Source organism: Leptodactylus fuscus, chromosome 6 (assembly GCF_031893055.1).
Source record: "Leptodactylus fuscus isolate aLepFus1 chromosome 6, aLepFus1.hap2, whole genome shotgun sequence".
NCBI classification, from domain to species: Eukaryota; Metazoa; Chordata; class Amphibia; order Anura; family Leptodactylidae; genus Leptodactylus; species Leptodactylus fuscus.
In genome coordinates, this window is record NC_134270.1 from 117,240,605 (window position 1) to 117,259,057 (window position 18,453).

The 18,453-nt window shown below is 47.0% G+C and overlaps 1 protein-coding gene across 5 annotated transcripts in view; it reads left to right on the top strand.

Annotated features, from left to right (window-relative positions):
- Window positions 1-18,453, top strand: part of TANC2 (tetratricopeptide repeat, ankyrin repeat and coiled-coil containing 2) — a 329,427-nt gene that overhangs the window by 130,149 nt on the left and 180,825 nt on the right. For 4 of the 5 annotated variants that reach the window (XM_075277126.1, XM_075277128.1, XM_075277129.1 and 1 more), the window contains exon 3: window positions 16,005-16,104. In XM_075277126.1, the coding sequence (XP_075133227.1) occupies window positions 16,038-16,104 (67 nt within the window). In that variant the 5' untranslated portion in view covers window positions 16,005-16,037. Of the gene's footprint in view, window positions 1-16,004; window positions 16,119-18,453 lie in introns of those variants that run through there. The other variant, XM_075277130.1, reaches the window with a different exon arrangement.

An 18,453-nucleotide genomic window follows, 5' to 3' on the forward strand; every position in this document is an offset into this window, starting at 1 on the left:
TGTGCAGCACATTCAGCAAAGAGGGTTATCATAAGAAGTAACAGAAAAAGTCTAATAGGGCTGAACGTTTCATTAAGTTTCCTTCTGCCCCTGTATTGACCTGTTCTCACTTCGAGACACATGTTGTCAGCCAGTGTGCCGTGCAGTAAATGTTTTTCTTTATGTCGGGAGAGCCAAGTTCAGGCCATAGGTTAAATCCTGCAGAGCAACCCTCTAAATGTAGACATTCACCCCCCACACACACTCCCGCCCCTCCTTACAGATAGCTGACTGTACATACTGTGTCACTGCCCCCACTGTAGGGTGAATAGTACACAAGTGAGAGAATTTGTGTTCATGAACCAATCCTGTATATTTTAGTAAATACTTATATTCTCCTAAAGAAGTATCTCTTAGTTTTTTAACTCTCCATTGTAAAATATATGAATAAATTGACAGCTGGGAGTGTGTGGCTGAAGTCTGACATTGTCTGGTCAAAGCTTCCAGTATCACACTGTGTAGGGTCAAACACACAGTTGTCAGTTTGTTCATGAATTATTTGGAGGAATAACATAAGAGAGGTACATAAGGTAGTCCAGAATTTTTAATTTAGAGGGAGCGTTCCACTGCTTCAAGCATACTACCACCACTGCATTACCCGGCACATTACAGTGAAACCTCTCCAAAAGACCACCTCTTTGAAAAGACCCTTACCCACACCACGTATAGTGTTACGGATTTTCAATTTTCCATTCTAGCCATCTTTTTAATGCAATTTTCAGAGGTTTCATTGTACCTATGTAACTTACGGTATGTTCCAACCATCCTTGCAACATCCCTCAATGGAATCCGAAACTTACTGTTTTCCAACCACATTGAGACTAAGTTTACATCTGTGCCAGAGACTCCGCGGCAGAGGTCGACAGAAAGAAAAGTCCCGCGCAAAGGTGAACCTAGCCCATCTTGAAGACCATACTCAAAAACTAAACATGGAAATAATATTCAACATTCATGTAGGCCTGGAGGAGAGACCTTCCTATAAAAATTAAAGGTAGTCTATCATCGCCCCAGGTATATTTAACTGTCACTGCTGTGTTACATAATGTTAAATAATAGAGATGAGCGAACAGTGTTCTATCGAACTCATGTTCGATCGGATATTAGGCTGTTCGGCATGTTCGAATCGAATCGAACACCGCGTGGTAAAGTGCGCCATTACTCGATTCCCCTCCCACCTTCCCTGGCGCCTTTTTTGCTCCAATAACAGCGCAGGGTAGGTGGGACAGGAACTACGACACCGGTGACGTTGAGAAAAGTAGGCAAAACCCATTGGCTGCCGAAAACATGTGACCTCTAATTTAAAAGAACAGCGCCGCCCAGGTTCGCGTCATTCTGAGCTTGCAATTCACCGAGGACGGAGGTTTCCGTCCAGCTAGCTAGGGCTTAGATTCTGGGTAGGCAGGGACAGGCTAGGATAGGAAGGAGAAGACAACCAACAGCTCTTATAAGAGCTAAATTCCAGGGAGAAGCTTGTCAGTGTAACGTGGCACTGACGGGCTCAATCGCCGCAACCCAGTTTTCCCAGGATCCTGAATGGAATACACTGTCAGTGTATTCCCGTATACCCGATATATACCCCGATACCCGTTCCAACGGTGTGCCCCCCCACCTTCACCCCAGAAATACCCTGCAAGTCCCCTAGCAATAGAATTGGGGCTATATACACCCACAATTTTTACTACTGGTATACAGTGCCATTGTCTGACTGGGAATTCAAAGAATATATTGGGAATACAAATACCCTCATTTCTTGCTACTGCCATATAGTGCCAGTGTCTGACTGGGAATTCAAAGAATATATTGGGGTTACGTGCACCCACAATTTTTACTACTGGTATACAGTGCCATTGTCTGACTGGGAATTCAAAGAATATATTGGGAATACAAATACCCTCATTTCTTGCTACTGCCATATAGTGCCAGTGTCTGACTGGGAATTCAAAGAATATATTGGGGTTACGTGCACCCACAATTTTTACTACTGGTATACAGTGCCATTGTCTGACTGGGAATTCAAAGAATATATTGGGAATACAAATACCCTCATTTCTTGCTACTGCCATATAGTGCCAGTGTCTGACTGGGAATTCAAAGAATATATTGGGGTTACGTGTACCCACAATTTTTACTACTGGTATACAGTGCCATTGTCTGACTGGGAATTCAAAGAATATATTGGGGTTATAAATACCCTCATTTCTTGCTACTGCCATATAGTGCCAGTTTCTGACTGGTAATTCAAAGAATATATTGGGGTTACGTGCACCCACAATTTTTACTACTGGTATACAGTGCCATTGTCTGACTGGGAATTCAAAGAATATATTGGGAATACAAATACCCTCATTTCTTGCTACTGCCATATAGTGCCAGTGTCTGACTGGGAATTCAAAGAATATATTGGGGTTACGTGCACCCACAATTTTTACTACTGGTATACAGTGCCATTGTCTGACTGGGAATTCAAAGAATATATTGGGAATACAAATACCCTCATTTCTTGTTACTGCCATATAGTGCCAGTGTCTGACTGGGAATTCAAAGAATATATTGGGGTTACGTGCACCCACAATTTTTACTACTGGTATACAGTGCCATTGTCTGACTGGGAATTCAAAGAATATATTGGGAATACAAATACCCTCATTTCTTGCTACTGCCATATAGTGCCAGTGTCTGACTGGGAATTCAAAGAATATATTGGGGTTACGTGCACCCACAATTTTTACTACTGGTATACAGTGCCATTGTCTGACTGGGAATTCAAAGAATATATTGGGAATACAAATACCCTCATTTCTTGCTACTGCCATATAGTGCCAGTGTCTGACTGGGAATTCAAAGAATATATTGGGGTTACGTGCACCCACAATTTTTACTACTGGTATACAGTGCCATTGTCTGACTGGGAATTCAAAGAATATATTGGGAATACAAATACCCTCATTTCTTGCTACTGCCATATAGTGCCAGTGTCTGACTGGGAATTCAAAGAATATATTGGGGTTACGTGTACCCACAATTTTTACTACTGGTATACAGTGCCAATTTCTAACTAGGAATTCAAAATGCGCAAGGCTCCCGGAAAGGGACGTGGACGAGGCCGTGGGCGAGGTCGGGGGAATGGTTCTGGGGAGCAAGGTAGCAGTGAAGCCACAGGGCGTCCCGTGCCTACTCCTGTGGGGCAGCAAGCATTGCGCCACTCCACAGTGCCAGGGTTGCTTGCCACATTAACTAAACTGCAGGGTACAAACCTTAGTAGGCCCGAGAACCAGGAACAGGTCTTGCAATGGCTGTCAGAGAACGCTTACAGCACATTGTCCAGCAGCCAGTCAGACTCTGCCTCCTCTCCTCCTATTACCCAACAGTCTTGTCTTCCTTCCTCCCAAAATTCCGAAGCTTTACAGAACAATAACCCAAACTGTCCCTGCTCCCCAGAGCTGTTCTCCGCTCCTTTCATTGTCCCTCAACCTGCCTCTCCACGTCACGATTCCACGAACCTAACAGAGGAGCATCTGTGTCCAGATGCTCAAACACTAGAGTCTCCTCCATCTCCGTTCGATTTGGTGGTGGATGACCAGCAACCCACCCTCATCGACGATGATGTGACGCAGTTGCCGTCAGGGCATCCAGTTGACCGGCGCATTGTGCGGGAGGAGGAGATGAGACAGGAGTTGGAAGAGGAAGTGGTGGATGATGAGGACACTGACCCGACCTGGACAGGGGGGATGTCAAGCGGGGAAAGTAGTGTGGATGTTGAGGCAGGTGCAGCACCAAAAAGGGTAGCTAGAGGCAGAGGCAGAGGTCAGCAGCTTAGGCGAAGCCAGGCCACACCCGGAATCTCCCAAGATGTTCCAGTTCGTACCCAGCCCCGAAAAACTCCCACCTCGAGGGCACGTTTCTCGAAGGTGTGGAGTTTTTTCAAGGAATGCGCCGAGGACAGATATAGTGTTGTCTGCACAATTTGCCTCTCGAAATTGATTAGGGGCTCTGAGAAGAGCAACCTGTCCACCACTTCAATGCGCCGTCATTTGGAATCCAAGCACTGGAATCAGTGGCAGGCAGCAACGGCAGGACAAAGGCCGCCTGCCGTTCACGCCACTGCCACTGCCTCTGCCACTGCCTCTGCCACTGCCACTGCTGACTGTGCTGGCGATGCACTCCAGAGGACGAGCCAGGACACCACTTCATCTGCCTCCGCCACTTTGTTGACTTCTACCTCATCCTCCCCTGGTCCTGTCTTATCTCCTTCTCCTGCACCATCAAAGGCACCATCAGGCGTTTCTTTACAACAACCCACCATCTCTCAGACATTGGAGCGGCGGCAGAAATACACTGCTAACCACCCACACGCGCAAGCCTTGAACGCCAACATCGCTAAACTGCTGGCCCAGGAGATGTTGGCGTTCCGGCTTGTTGAAACTCCCGCCTTCCTGGACCTGATGGCAACTGCGGCACCTCGCTATGCCGTCCCTAGCCGTCACTACTTCTCCCGGTGTGCCGTCCCCGCCTTGCACCAGCACGTGTCACTCAACATCAGGCGGGCCCTTAGTTCCGCGCTTTGCACAAAGGTCCACTTGACCACCGACGCGTGGACAAGTGCATGCGGACAGGGACGCTACATTTCACTGACGGCACACTGGGTGAATGTAGTTGAGGCTGGGACTGCTTCCCAAACTGGCCCGGTGTACCTCGTCTCCCCGCCTAACATTCCTGGCAGGGACACGAGAAGAACACCCCCCTCCTCCTCCTCCGCCACCGCCTCCTCCTCCGCCACCGCCTCCTTCTCCGCTGTTAGATTGACCCCAGCTACGAGTTGGAAACGTTGCAGCACTGGCGTTGGTAGACGTCAGCAGGCTGTGCTGAAGCTGATCAGCTTGGGGGACAGACAGCACACTGCCTCCGAGGTGAGGGATGCCCTCCTCGATGAGACGGCAATATGGTTTGAGCCGCTGCACCTGGGCCCAGGCATGGTCGTTTGTGATAACGGCCGGAACCTGGTAGCAGCTCTGGAGCTTGCCGGACTCCAACATGTTCCATGCCTGGCCCACGTCTTCAACCTAGTGGTGCAACGTTTCCTAAAGAGCTACCCCAATGTTCCAGAGCTACTGGTGAAAGTGCGGCGCATGTGCGCCCACTTTCGCAAGTCGACAGTAGCCGCTGCTAGCTTAAAATCTCTCCAGCAACGCCTGCATGTGCCACAACACCGGCTTTTGTGCGATGTCCCCACACGCTGGAACTCAACGTTTCAGATGTTGAATAGAGTGGTTGAGCAGCAGAGACCTTTGATGGAATACCAGCTACAAAACCCTAGGGTGCCACAAAGTCAGCTGCCTCGGTTTCACATCCATGAGTGGCCATGGATGAGAGACCTTTGTGACATCCTACGGGTCTTTGAGGAGTCCACAAGGAGGGTGAGCTCTGAGGATGCGATGGTGAGCCTTACAATCCCGCTCTTGTGTGTTCTGAGAGAATCCCTGATTGACATCAGGGATAACTCAGATCACACAGAGGAGTTAGGGATAGCATCCGATCCGTCACAGCTGGAGAGTAGGTCCACACATCTGTCCGCTTCACTGCGTTTAATGGAGGAGGAGGAGGAGGAGGAGGAGGAGGAAGAAGAGTTGTCCGATGATGTGATGGTGATACAGGAGGCTTCCGGGCAACTTCAAATCGTCCCATTGTTGCAGCGCGGATGGGTAGACATGGAGGATGAGGAGGAAATGGAGATTGAACTTTCCGGTGGGGCCAGAGGAGTCATGCCAACTAACACTGTGGCAGACATGGCTGAGTTCATGTTGGGGTGCTTTACAACCGACAAGCGTATTGTCAAAATCATGGAGGACAACCAGTACTGGATCTTTGCTATCCTTGACCCCCGGTATAAAAACAACATCTCGTCTTTTATTCCGGTAGAGGGGAGGGCCAATCGCATCAATGCTTGCCACAGGCAATTGGTGCAGAATATGATGGAGATGTTTCCAGCATGTGACGTTGGCGGCAGGGAGGGCAGTTCCTCCAGTAGGCAACCAAGTTCTCACCGGTCCACACAAACGAGGGGCACACTGTCTAAGGTCTGGGACACCTTGATGGCACCCCCTCGCCAAAGTGCCGCCACGGAGGGTCCTAGTGTCACCAGGCGTGAGAAGTATAGGCGCATGTTGCGGGAATACCTTTCCGACCACAGCCCTGTCCTCTCCGACCCCTCTGCGCCCTACACGTATTGGGTGTCGAAGTTGGACCTGTGGCTTGAACTTGCCCTATATGCCTTGGAGGTGCTGTCCTGTCCTGCCGCCAGCGTCCTATCTGAGAGGGTGTTCAGTGCAGCCGGTGGCATCATCACTGACAAGCGCACCCGTCTGTCAGCTGAGAGTGCCGACCGGCTCACTTTGATAAAAATGAACCACCACTGGATAGAGCCTTCATTTTTGTGCCCACCTGTGTAAAGCACCCCAACATGAAACTCCATGTCTGTACTCAACCTCTCCAATTCCTCCGCATCCTCATACTCATCCACCATAAGCGTTGCACAATTCTGCTAATACTAGGCTCCCTCCAACATGATTTCCCCCAACTCTGCTGGTTAGAGGCTCCCTCCACCCTGATTTCCACCAACTCTGCTGGTTAGAGGCTCCCTCCACCCTGCTTTCCCACAACTCTGCTGGTTAGAGGCTCCCTCCACCATGAATTTGCCCAAACTGGGCTGTTTAGAGGCTCCCTCCACCATGAATTGGTCCAAACTGGGGTTTTTAGAGGCTCCCTCCACCATGAATTGGTCCAAACTTGGCTGTTTAGAGGCTCCCTCCACCATGAATTGGTCCAAACTGGGGTGGTTAGAGGCTCCCTCCACCATTAATTGGTCCAAACTGGGCTGGTTAGAGGCTCCCTCCACCATTAATTGGTCCAAACTGGGCTGGTTAGAGGCTCCCTCCACCATGAATTGGTCCAAACTGGGGTTTTTAGAGGCTCCCTCCACCATGAATTGGTCCAAACTTGGCTGTTTAGAGGCTCCCTCCACCATTAATTGGTCCAAACTGGGCTGGTTAGAGGCTCCCTCCACCATGAATTGGTCCAAACTGGGTTTTTTAGAGGCTCCCTCCACCATGAATTGGTCCAAACTGGGGTTTTTAGAGGCTCCCTCCACCATGAATTGGTCCAAACTGGGCTGTTTAGCGGCTCCCTCCACCATTAATTGGTCCAAACTGGGCTGGTTAGAGGCTCCCTCCACCATGAATTTGCCCAAACTGGGCTGTTTAGAGGCTCCCTCCACCATGAATTTGCCCAAACTGGGCTGTTTAGAGGCTCCCTCCACCATGAATTGGTCCAAACTGGGCTGGTTAGAGGCTCCCTCCACCATGAATTTCCCAAAACTTGGCTGTTTAGAGGCTCCCTCCACCATGAATTTGCCCAAACTGGGCTGGTTAGAGGCTCCCTCCACCATGAATTGGTCCAAACTGGGGTTTTTAGAGGCTCCCTCCACCATGAATTGGTCCAAACTTGGCTGTTTAGAGGCTCCCTCCACCATGAATTGGTCCAAACTGGGGTGGTTAGAGGCTCCCTCCACCATTAATTGGTCCAAACTGGGCTGGTTAGAGGCTCCCTCCACCATTAATTGGTCCAAACTGGGCTGGTTAGAGGCTCCCTCCACCATGAATTTGCCCAAACTGGGCTGTTTAGAGGCTCCCTCCACCATGAATTTGCCCAAACTGGGCTGGTTAGAGGCTCCCTCCACCATGAATTGGTCCAAACTGGGGTTTTTAGAGGCTCCCTCCACCATGAATTGGTCCAAACTTGGCTGTTTAGAGGCTCCCTCCACCATGAATTGGTCCAAACTGGGGTGGTTAGAGGCTCCCTCCACCATTAATTGGTCCAAACTGGGCTGGTTAGAGGCTCCCTCCACCATTAATTGGTCCAAACTGGGCTGGTTAGAGGCTCCCTCCACCATTAATTGGTCCAAACTGGGCTGGTTAGAGGCTCCCTCCACCATTAATTGGTCCAAACTGGGCTGGTTAGAGGCTCCCTCCACCATGAATTTGCCCAAACTGGGCTGTTTAGAGGCTCCCTCCACCATGAATTTGCCCAAACTGGGCTGGTTAGAGGCTCCCTCCACCATGAATTGGTCCAAACTGGGGTGGTTAGAGGCTCCCTCCACCATTAATTGGTCCAAACTGGGCTGGTTAGAGGCTCCCTCCACCATTAATTGGTCCAAACTGGGCTGGTTAGAGGCTCCCTCCACCATTAATTGGTCCAAACTGGGCTGGTTAGAGGCTCCCTCCACCATTAATTGGTCCAAACTGGGCTGGTTAGAGGCTCCCTCCACCATGAATTTGCCCAAACTGGGCTGTTTAGAGGCTCCCTCCACCATGAATTTGCCCAAACTGGGCTGGTTAGAGGCTCCCTCCACCATGAATTGGTCCAAACTGGGGTTTTTAGAGGCTCCCTCCACCATGAATTGGTCCAAACTTGGCTGTTTAGAGGCTCCCTCCACCATGAATTGGTCCAAACTGGGGTGGTTAGAGGCTCCCTCCACCATTAATTGGTCCAAACTGGGCTGGTTAGAGGCTCCCTCCACCATTAATTGGTCCAAACTGGGCTGGTTAGAGGCTCCCTCCACCATGAATTTGCCCAAACTGGGCTGTTTAGAGGCTCCCTCCACCATGAATTTGCCCAAACTGGGCTGGTTAGAGGCTCCCTCCACCATGAATTGGTCCAAACTGGGGTTTTTAGAGGCTCCCTCCACCATGAATTGGTCCAAACTTGGCTGTTTAGAGGCTCCCTCCACCATGAATTGGTCCAAACTGGGGTGGTTAGAGGCTCCCTCCACCATTAATTGGTCCAAACTGGGCTGGTTAGAGGCTCCCTCCACCATTAATTGGTCCAAACTGGGCTGGTTAGAGGCTCCCTCCACCATTAATTGGTCCAAACTGGGCTGGTTAGAGGCTCCCTCCACCATTAATTTGCCCAAACTGGGCTGGTTAGAGGCTCCCTCCACCATGAATTTGCCCAAACTGGGCTGTTTAGAGGCTCCCTCCACCATGAATTTGCCCAAACTGGGCTGTTTAGAGGCTCCCTCCACCATGAATTGGTCCAAACTGGGTTTTTTAGAGGCTCCCTCCACCATGAATTGGTCCAAACTGGGCTGTTTAGAGGCTCCCTCCACCATGAATTTGCCCAAACTGGGCTGTTTAGCGGCTCCCTCCACCATTAATTGGTCCAAACTGGGCTGGTTAGAGGCTCCCTCCACCATGAATTTGCCCAAACTGGGCTGGTTAGAGGCTCCCTCCACCATGAATTGGTCCAAACTGGGGTTTTTAGAGGCTCCCTCCACCATGAATTGGTCCAAACTTGGCTGTTTAGAGGCTCCCTCCACCATGAATTGGTCCAAACTGGGGTGGTTAGAGGCTCCCTCCACCATTAATTGGTCCAAACTGGGCTGGTTAGAGGCTCCCTCCACCATTAATTGGTCCAAACTGGGCTGGTTAGAGGCTCCCTCCACCATTAATTGGTCCAAACTGGGCTGGTTAGAGGCTCCCTCCACCATGAATTTGCCCAAACTGGGCTGGTTAGAGGCTCCCTCCACCATGAATTGGTCCAAACTGGGTTTTTTAGAGGCTCCCTCCACCATGAATTTGCCCAAACTGGGCTGTTTAGAGGCTCCCTCCACCATGAATTTGCCCAAACTGGGCTGTTTAGAGGCTCCCTCCACCATGAATTGGTCCAAACTGGGTTTTTTAGAGGCTCCCTCCACGATGAATTGGTCCAAACTGGGCTGTTTAGAGGCTCCCTCCACCATGAATTTGCCCAAACTGGGCTGTTTAGCGGCTCCCTCCACCATTAATTGGTCCAAACTGGGCTGGTTAGAGGCTCCCTCCACCATGAATTTGCCCAAACTGGGCTGGTTAGAGGCTCCCTCCACCATGAATTGGTCCAAACTGGGGTTTTTAGAGGCTCCCTCCACCATGAATTGGTCCAAACTTGGCTGTTTAGAGGCTCCCTCCACCATGAATTGGTCCAAACTGGGGTGGTTAGAGGCTCCCTCCACCATTAATTGGTCCAAACTGGGCTGGTTAGAGGCTCCCTCCACCATTAATTGGTCCAAACTGGGCTGGTTAGAGGCTCCCTCCACCATTAATTGGTCCAAACTGGGCTGGTTAGAGGCTCCCTCCACCATGAATTTGCCCAAACTGGGCTGGTTAGAGGCTCCCTCCACCATGAATTGGTCCAAACTGGGTTTTTTAGAGGCTCCCTCCACCATGAATTTGCCCAAACTGGGCTGGTTAGAGGCTCCCTCCACCATGAATTGGTCCAAACTGGGGTTTTTAGAGGCTCCCTCCACCATGAATTTGCCCAAACTGGGGTGTTTAGAGGCTCCCTCCACCATGAATTTTCCCAAACTCTGCTGGTTAGAGGCTCAATCCACCCTGATTTTCAAAACAAATGTTGGTGCCAACCTCAACTTACTACAAGGGCCAAATTCACTGCTGGTGACAAGCTCTCCTCACTGCAAGTGCCAAATACACATGTTTCAAGGTGTTTTCCTACTGTCAGAGAGGTGGTATTGAGTGTGTAAAGTGTGTAGTTGTTAGGCTGTGATGTTGGGGTAATAGAGGGTCTTTGGTGTGTTAGATGCCCCCAGACATGCTTCCCCTGCTGTCCCAGTGTCATTCCAGAGGTGTTGGCATCATTTCCTGGGGTGTCATAGTGGACTTGGTGACCCTCCAGACACGGATTTGGGTTTCCCCCTTAACGAGTATCTGTTCCCCATAGACTATAATGGGGTTCGAAACCCGTTCGAACACACGAACATTGAGCGGCTGTTCGAATCGAATTTCGAACCTCGAACATTTTAGTGTTCGCTCATCTCTAATAAATAACATACCTTTGCTATATAGGTCACTTTTGTAGATTTGGTGAAAAATATCTTTGAAGTCTTATGTAAGTGAGGCAGTTGGTGCACTTGGGGTTGGCCTTTAGCTTCTGGAGCACCACTCTGACTGCTCCCATCTGCGCCACCCTATTGCAGGTAGCGTTTATTCTCCCACTGATATGATGTCACCCATCCTAGTCCACAGGATCTCATATGTTGCTTATGACTTTTATGTGCTCTGTAACCTGGTGGTGGCAGTTGAATTTTTCTGTGGTAACATGGGAGACTCCCTTAAAGACTGTTTAGTATAAGTTTGCACAGGTGACTCGTCCTATTCAGATATAGTAGACATGAACCATACAAATCTGTAGTTTGGAGATGGCTTTAACTTCTATAGTACTTTTTTCTAGGCATCCACTGTGACCTAAGCAGAGCTCACTGCACTGTGCAGGGAATGGGAGTAGATAAGCTAATAAGCTATGACTATAACATGTTGTGAATGCTATGATCCTGTGATATCTATATATGTGTGATCTCTTTCAGTGCAATCCTCCATGTGATAATAATGAGATGACTGAAAAGTGATCTTTACAGATATGGAAGTGACAGAGGCCAGAGTGAAAGCTATAAGATTTATTTTAGGCTAAGGCTCCATGGAGCAAGCTGCCAGGAAAAAGTGTTGTTTTTTTTTTTTTTTTTTTTTTTAATAGGCCGTTACTAGCTGGAGTAACCTCAGGAGGTAATGGGCCCTTATTTACTTACCCCTCTTGGCTCCGAGCAGGCTTCAGGCCTACTTGCATGAAGTTCCTCACGTCACATGACCGGGGTCTGCGTCCTTATGCATCGCGACGCAGGCCCTGGGTCACATGACGTCCTATATGTCATATATGTATATGTTTTTATGTTTGTATCACCCCTGGGTCTCCAGCTATTATATTCTGTTGTCTGAAAAGACCCCAGAGTATTATTGTGCATGAGTGTCCACAGTGGGACATAATACTGTGTGGAAGGGCCATTATGGGGCATAATACTGTGTACAGATGCCACTATGGGGCATAATATTGTGTGTGCAGGGGCCACTATGGGGGTATAATAGTGTTTGCAGGAATGTGGAATGGGGTCAGTCAGTCAGGGTCGTGAGGGGGAAGGGGCGCTAAGTCAAAAGTTCACCACGGGGGCCCCGCCATTCCTAGCTACACAACTGAGTGTAAGCCTTTATTTCAGTGATCCATTTATGAAGAAAACTTCTTTTTTTTTTTTTTTGTAAGGACTTATGATTCTGCTTCCACCAGCTGTGTTTTTGCTTATTGAATAATTATTTTACCAGATTCCCTGAAATTTTCCATTCCTGTATTTTTCTCAGAGGAGAATCCCGTCTAATTTGGAAATCACTGTGTCTTGTTTTTGATAAACTGAATCTTTACAAGTTGTATAATAATGTAAACAGTCAGCTGATTATGACGTTTTCTGTGTAATGAATTGGCATAGTTAGGCTGAAAAAAGATATGAACAACACATCACGTGTTTATGCTGGTTAAAGAGGTAGCACCCTAACCCCCTTCTCCTGTCCATAGTGAGTAGAGGGATGACTAGGCATGTGCAACTCTCTCCTTTAACCCCTTCCTGCTGCAGCCATTAATCAATTTTTTGTTTTTGTACTCCCTGCCTTCTAAAATCCATATCTTTTTTTTTTTTCCCATTTACAGCCACATGAGGGCTTAATTTTTGCGGTACAAATTGTACTTTGCAATGGTATCATTTAATATTACATACAGTGTACTGGGAAGCTAGAAAAAAAGTCTGAATAAGGTAGAAAAAGAGAAACTTTCTAATAATCTTCATTTTTACAGTGTTTACTGGGTAGTCAAAATGACATGTCACCTGTATTCTGCAGGTCAGTATGATTATGAAAATATCAAATTTATATAATTTTTGTTTTGTTTTAACACTTAATTAAAAAAATAACCCAAAACTTTGAAAAATAAATTCTTGGAGTCACCTGTAACCTTTTTAGAATTTAATATATGGGTTGTTTTATTTATTTCCCCCACAATGGCGTTCAATATATTAAAAAATGTTCTAAAAAGTATTATTAAAATTACTGCTCTTTTGTTAGAATGCATATAAAAGTACATAAAGTAAAATGGATTAGGTATCTTTGTGTCCGGTCTACAAACTTATAAAAATATTTTTCCCATACGGTGAAATATTTCTCAAAATGGGATAAATAAAAAGCACATCTGGCGCCTCAAAAAAACCCTGAAAAGCTGATGTCTTAGGCATACGTGGAAGTGTTAAAAAAAAAAAAAAATAAAAAATAAAAAGTAAAAATAAAAATGTACCAGGTGTCAGAAAATGGTGACTACCAAAAAATTTTTTTGTAAAGTTTTGGATTGTTTTTGTAAGGGGTTAAAATGTAAATAAACTATATAAATTTGGTATCAGCGAATAGTACTGACCTATTTTGGATGCACAATGAACTCCAAAAAATTCCAATTCCATCCCATTCTGAATTTTTTGCCAGCTTTCCAGCACATTGTATAGAATATTAAATGGTATCATTGTGAAGCAAAGTTTGTCTCGCAAAAATTAAGCCCCCATATGGCTCTGTGAATGGAAAGCTAGAAAACAAGTTGTGGCTTTTGAAAGTTGGGGAGTCGAAAATGAAAAATGTCAGTGACAGGAAGGGGTTAATATGGTTACGAAGCCTAAATTACTTCCCTCTCCTCGTTCATATTGTGTTTTTGACATTTGTTATATAGTTATCAGTTCTCGCTAGTTGCTAATGTTCCGGGAGCCACAGACTGCCTAATATCATATGATGTGAGAATAGGCTGCGATGATGGGGCTGAATTCTGCTTGTGAATAAGCAGCGAACAGGATTGGGCTGGGGCTCGGCGTCAGCCGGCTCTCTGCAGTGTTTTTATACAAATGATGATTTTAGTGATTTGTTCTTGACAGGATGTTCTTCCATGGCCCACAAGCCGCACAATTATCTGCAGTGTCCTGGGTCTTTCTTCTTAGTAAAAACAAATTGCGCTGCTGCCTGCTGCTCGCACAAATTGGAGTAATTGTGATACTGCATCTGTCGCATTATATTTTAGGCTACAAATGCGGCTAAAACCATGAAGACTGTTGATTACTGAAGTGCATATCAATTGACAGCCGACAGTTTCAGTATGGCATTTCTTTTTGGACTTGGCTTTTTTTTTTTCTTGATACTTTCTCTTGAAGCATATTCAACTTTCACAACCGTGTTACAGAGCACTTTGATAAACAACATATATTTCTCCAGTCGTAGATTTAGAGAAATATAACTTTGAATAAATCTACAAATGAGACCGTGTATTGGGGACAGGCCTTCAGCTCCTGGGGCGTTATCATTTCCTGCCTATTCCACCCCGTGCAGCGAGACTTGACTTTTCCACTGGTATGACCTCCTCCATCCCAGTGGTGTAACTAGTAATGGCTAGGCCCCAAGTTGAACATTTGACATGACCCCCATAGTGGCCTTTACACACACTATTATGTCCTATGATGGCCCCTGTGCACACTATTATGCCCCATAGTGGCCCCTCCACACTGTAATGCTCAATAGTGGCCCCTGCACACTGTGGTATGCCCCATAGTGACCCCTGCACACACTATTATGCCCCATAGTTGCCCCTGCACACAGTATTATGCCCCATAGTGGATTCTACACAAAGTGTCATGCCCCTATAGTGGCCCCTGCACACAGTATCCTGCCCCATAGTGGACCACCCATGAACAATTATTATACTCTGGGGGTTTTAAGTACCAGCGCATTCCCCGCTGATTTTGGCCATCTTCAATGTTAACACAGACGTCACGTGAGTCAGGCCTGCATTGCAACACATAATGTCGCAGGCCCAGCCCAAGTGACGTCTGTGATGTCACCAAGCAGACCCAAATGGCCTGTTAAAAAATGAAAAAAATCAGGGGCCTGCCGGGCCCCCTAATGTCCCGGGCCCCTCTTGTTACCCCGGTAGTTACGCCACTGCTCAATCCTACTTGAGCAGCAAAAACAGTGCTCCCAGGACTGAGAGTCCGCCCACAGTGCACCAGCTGCCTAGTGCATAAAACTTCAAAGTTGTTTTTCTCCAAATCTACAAAAGTGACATATATAACAGGTATATCATGTATCAGTTCTCTGTAACATGGTGGTGACAGATGACTATGCATGGGAGAAGTGATAGAATACCTTTAATTTAAGTTCAGGAACATTGTTAACTAGAGATGAGCGAGTACTGTCCGGATCAGCCGATCCGAACAGCACGCTCGCATAGAAATGAATGGACGTAGCCGGCACGCGGGGGGTTAAGCGGCCGGCCGCCGTCAAAGCGGAAGTACCAGGTGCATCCATTCATTTCTATGGAGCGTGCTGTTCGGATCGGCTGTTCCGAACAGTACTCGCTCATCTCTAATTGTTAACTATTTTCGTTTTGTGGGTATGGACTCTCAATGTGGTCAGATAATAGTAAGTTCTGGATTCCATTGAGGGAAGCAGCAGGGATGGTTCGGACATAAGTTATTGGCTTGTGTGTGCTGTCATCTGCTGTCAGGAGGGATTAAATGTTGTCTCCGTGGGCTGAACAATGATCCTGTTGCCTGTGCTGTGTGTTCAGTTTAAGCCCTGGCATTGAGCCTAGAGGGCTGCGTCCAAAGGAGGCGTAACAGTAGTGACATAGTCCCTAATTCTAAAGTCTTTTACTTAATCCTCCTTTTACAGCATACGAGAGGAGTGACTGGCAGGGATATCTGTGTAATTGATCCCTATTAAGGTTCCCTTTTTCAGAGTCTATGTAATTACCCCTTACAGGCACACGACCAGACAAGAAACAAAACGTCTTGGTTTTTCCTTTATGTTTCTGCATTCTTTCTACCCTGATGTTACAAAGCTGTGAGCCATCCTAATGCTGATGCTGGATGTTACAGGACCCCATGTAGCAGCTAGTCTTTAAAGACTACACAGTTAAATAATTCTATTTATTAAAAAGTATGGATAATTGAGTAACTGAACTTATCATATATAGATATTAAAACTTTGATAAGAAGTCTCTTGTTTTGTTTCTTTTAGATTTCTGCCTGACGTGAGACTAGTAGTGCAGACATGTTCCGGAACAGTCTGAAGATGCTTCTCAGTGGCGGAAAATCCAACAGGAAAAATCGTTCCAGTGGTAAGACCTTAACAGTAATCTTTCTTTTTATTATTTAAAAGTCTACAGTAAGCCATTACAAAGTAGGTGGCAAATTTTCAATTTCCCTGCAGCGCCACCCCAGGTGAATCTAGGTATTACATAGTACTCATTTAAACCAATTGACCTATCGGTCTTCTGAATGCTGAAGGTATGGTTTCAGAAGCCTGCTCTTTCTGTGGTTGCTCTGGCATACCTCCCAACTTTTGAAGAACTGAAAGAGGGACAAAATGTGCGGCGCGCGTAGCTCGCTGTGGCAAATTTAGCCCCGCCCACTTTTGTTGACTCTGCCCGCTCGTTAATTTTTCATGTGCCCGCACACAGTATAATCCTCCTACAGTCACCCATAAATTATATGTCCCCCCTCTATCTCTCCCCCAGTTTCATATACACCCTTCCTCTCCATCTCTGCCCCCAGATTCATGTCCCCACATCTCTGCCCCCAGTGTCATGCCGTCCTCTCCATCTCTGCCCCCAGTGTCATGCCATCCTCTCCTTCATCTGCCCCCAGATTCAAGTTCCACCTCCACATTAAACTTACCTTCTCCCCCACTCCCTCGCCGCTCTCTGCGCGACTCTCTCGCTGACACATGCGGCTGAAGGAAGGAGCTGACACAGGTCAGTTTCTCGCTTCGCCGCTGCGTGTCTCTCTCGCTGACACATATGCGGCTGAAGCGAGGAGCTGACTTGTGTCAGCTCCTCGCTTCGCCGCTGCCGCCGGCTCCTCTACAAGCCAGGGGCCAGCGGCAGCGGCGAAGCGAGGAGCTGACACAGGTCAGCTCCTCGCTTCAGCCGCATATGTGTCAGCGAGAGAGACGTGCAGCGGAGAAGCGAGGAGCTGACCTGTGTCAGCTCCTTGCTTCAGCCGCATATGTGTTCAACTCAGATCTGCGTCCTCTGGACGCAGATCTGAGTTGAAATCGGGACGTACCTCCCTCCAACCGGGACCGCGGGACATGTCACCCAAATCGTGAATGTCCCGCGGAAATCGGGACGGTTGGGAGGTATGCTCTGGCAGGGATTGTTATATAACATAATACGGCCACAATACTGTCCGCCACAGAGAGTGTCTTTTTGTGAGCTGCTCCAGTCTTGCTAATAGATCATCAACCATCATATCACTTAAGTGATATTTTTTTATTTTCCTTTTGATAATTTCATCAAAACAATTCCGTAAAATTCAACCATAGTAATAAATATATACATAAAGCAATTCAGTATTGACTCAGGCTAATTTTACATTTCCACTAATATAGCCTATTGCTCTCATTCGTCATAGGATAAGAGCAATGGGCTTAAACTGCCCCCTCCGACTGCATTCACGCCAGGGTAGAAATCACCGCAGAACCTTTATTCTTTTACATTTGTTTAGTTTCCAGACAGAAATGTACTAAATGGATAGATATAAGGATGGAGCTTCGGCCACAGGAGATTCTCTAGCTGTTTTATAAAATCCCTCTTGTTTGTTCCCTTCAGTCTCCAGTAGGAGGCAGCACACTGCCATTTCAAATCACGTACTTACAAGGACTGATCTTATAAGGATTCTTGCTGATTTGTCACTACATGTTCTATAGACCAGACATCATCTTCGTGTCTGGCGTGTGATTGGGGACAACAAATAACACATTTTGTAGCTAGACATCTTTTACTTTTGTACAGCTGTCCCCTATTAATGAGGAGCTGGTGATTAATAGTAGACGCTTCATGTCCCGACTGTTCACACATAATTGTTAATAGGAGACAGGATGTAAATTTCCCTAAGAGGAGCTCTGGAGATTCTTAATACTGTGATACTTTCCGCACCATTACCATGGTATCACTTGCTATGGCTCCACATACCTGGATGTCCATTGCTTGTGTGCGATGGACTGGGTTAATTCCTGAAATTATTGCGAGGAGATTATGTTGTAATCTTCTGGTTTTGTCCTATCCATCTACATTACATCCAGAGATCACTGGACCTTGACTTCTTGCCGATTGTCCTTATTTCCCTTCTTATCATTATTGTCGGTTTTCGCTGAGCTGTCAAGAATGAGACTAAAAGTTTCAGGCTGGTCATTTGTGATTGATAGGGAAAGATGAGGTGGTCAAAGATCATTAGTTTTCTTTGCAGCCTGTAACATTCTTAAAGATCTTTGCTGCCACCACTGTAAAGGCATTAAAGGAGTTGCCAAAGATACTATGGATAGGTCTTCAGCATCTCACTGGTGGGGTAGACACCCAGACCCTGCACCGATCAGCTGATTGGCTACTAGAAGGTATATACTTGGTATACAGCAGGAGTCGGCCCTGGTGTTCCCTGGCGTCACTGATACAGAGCCCTACGCTGCA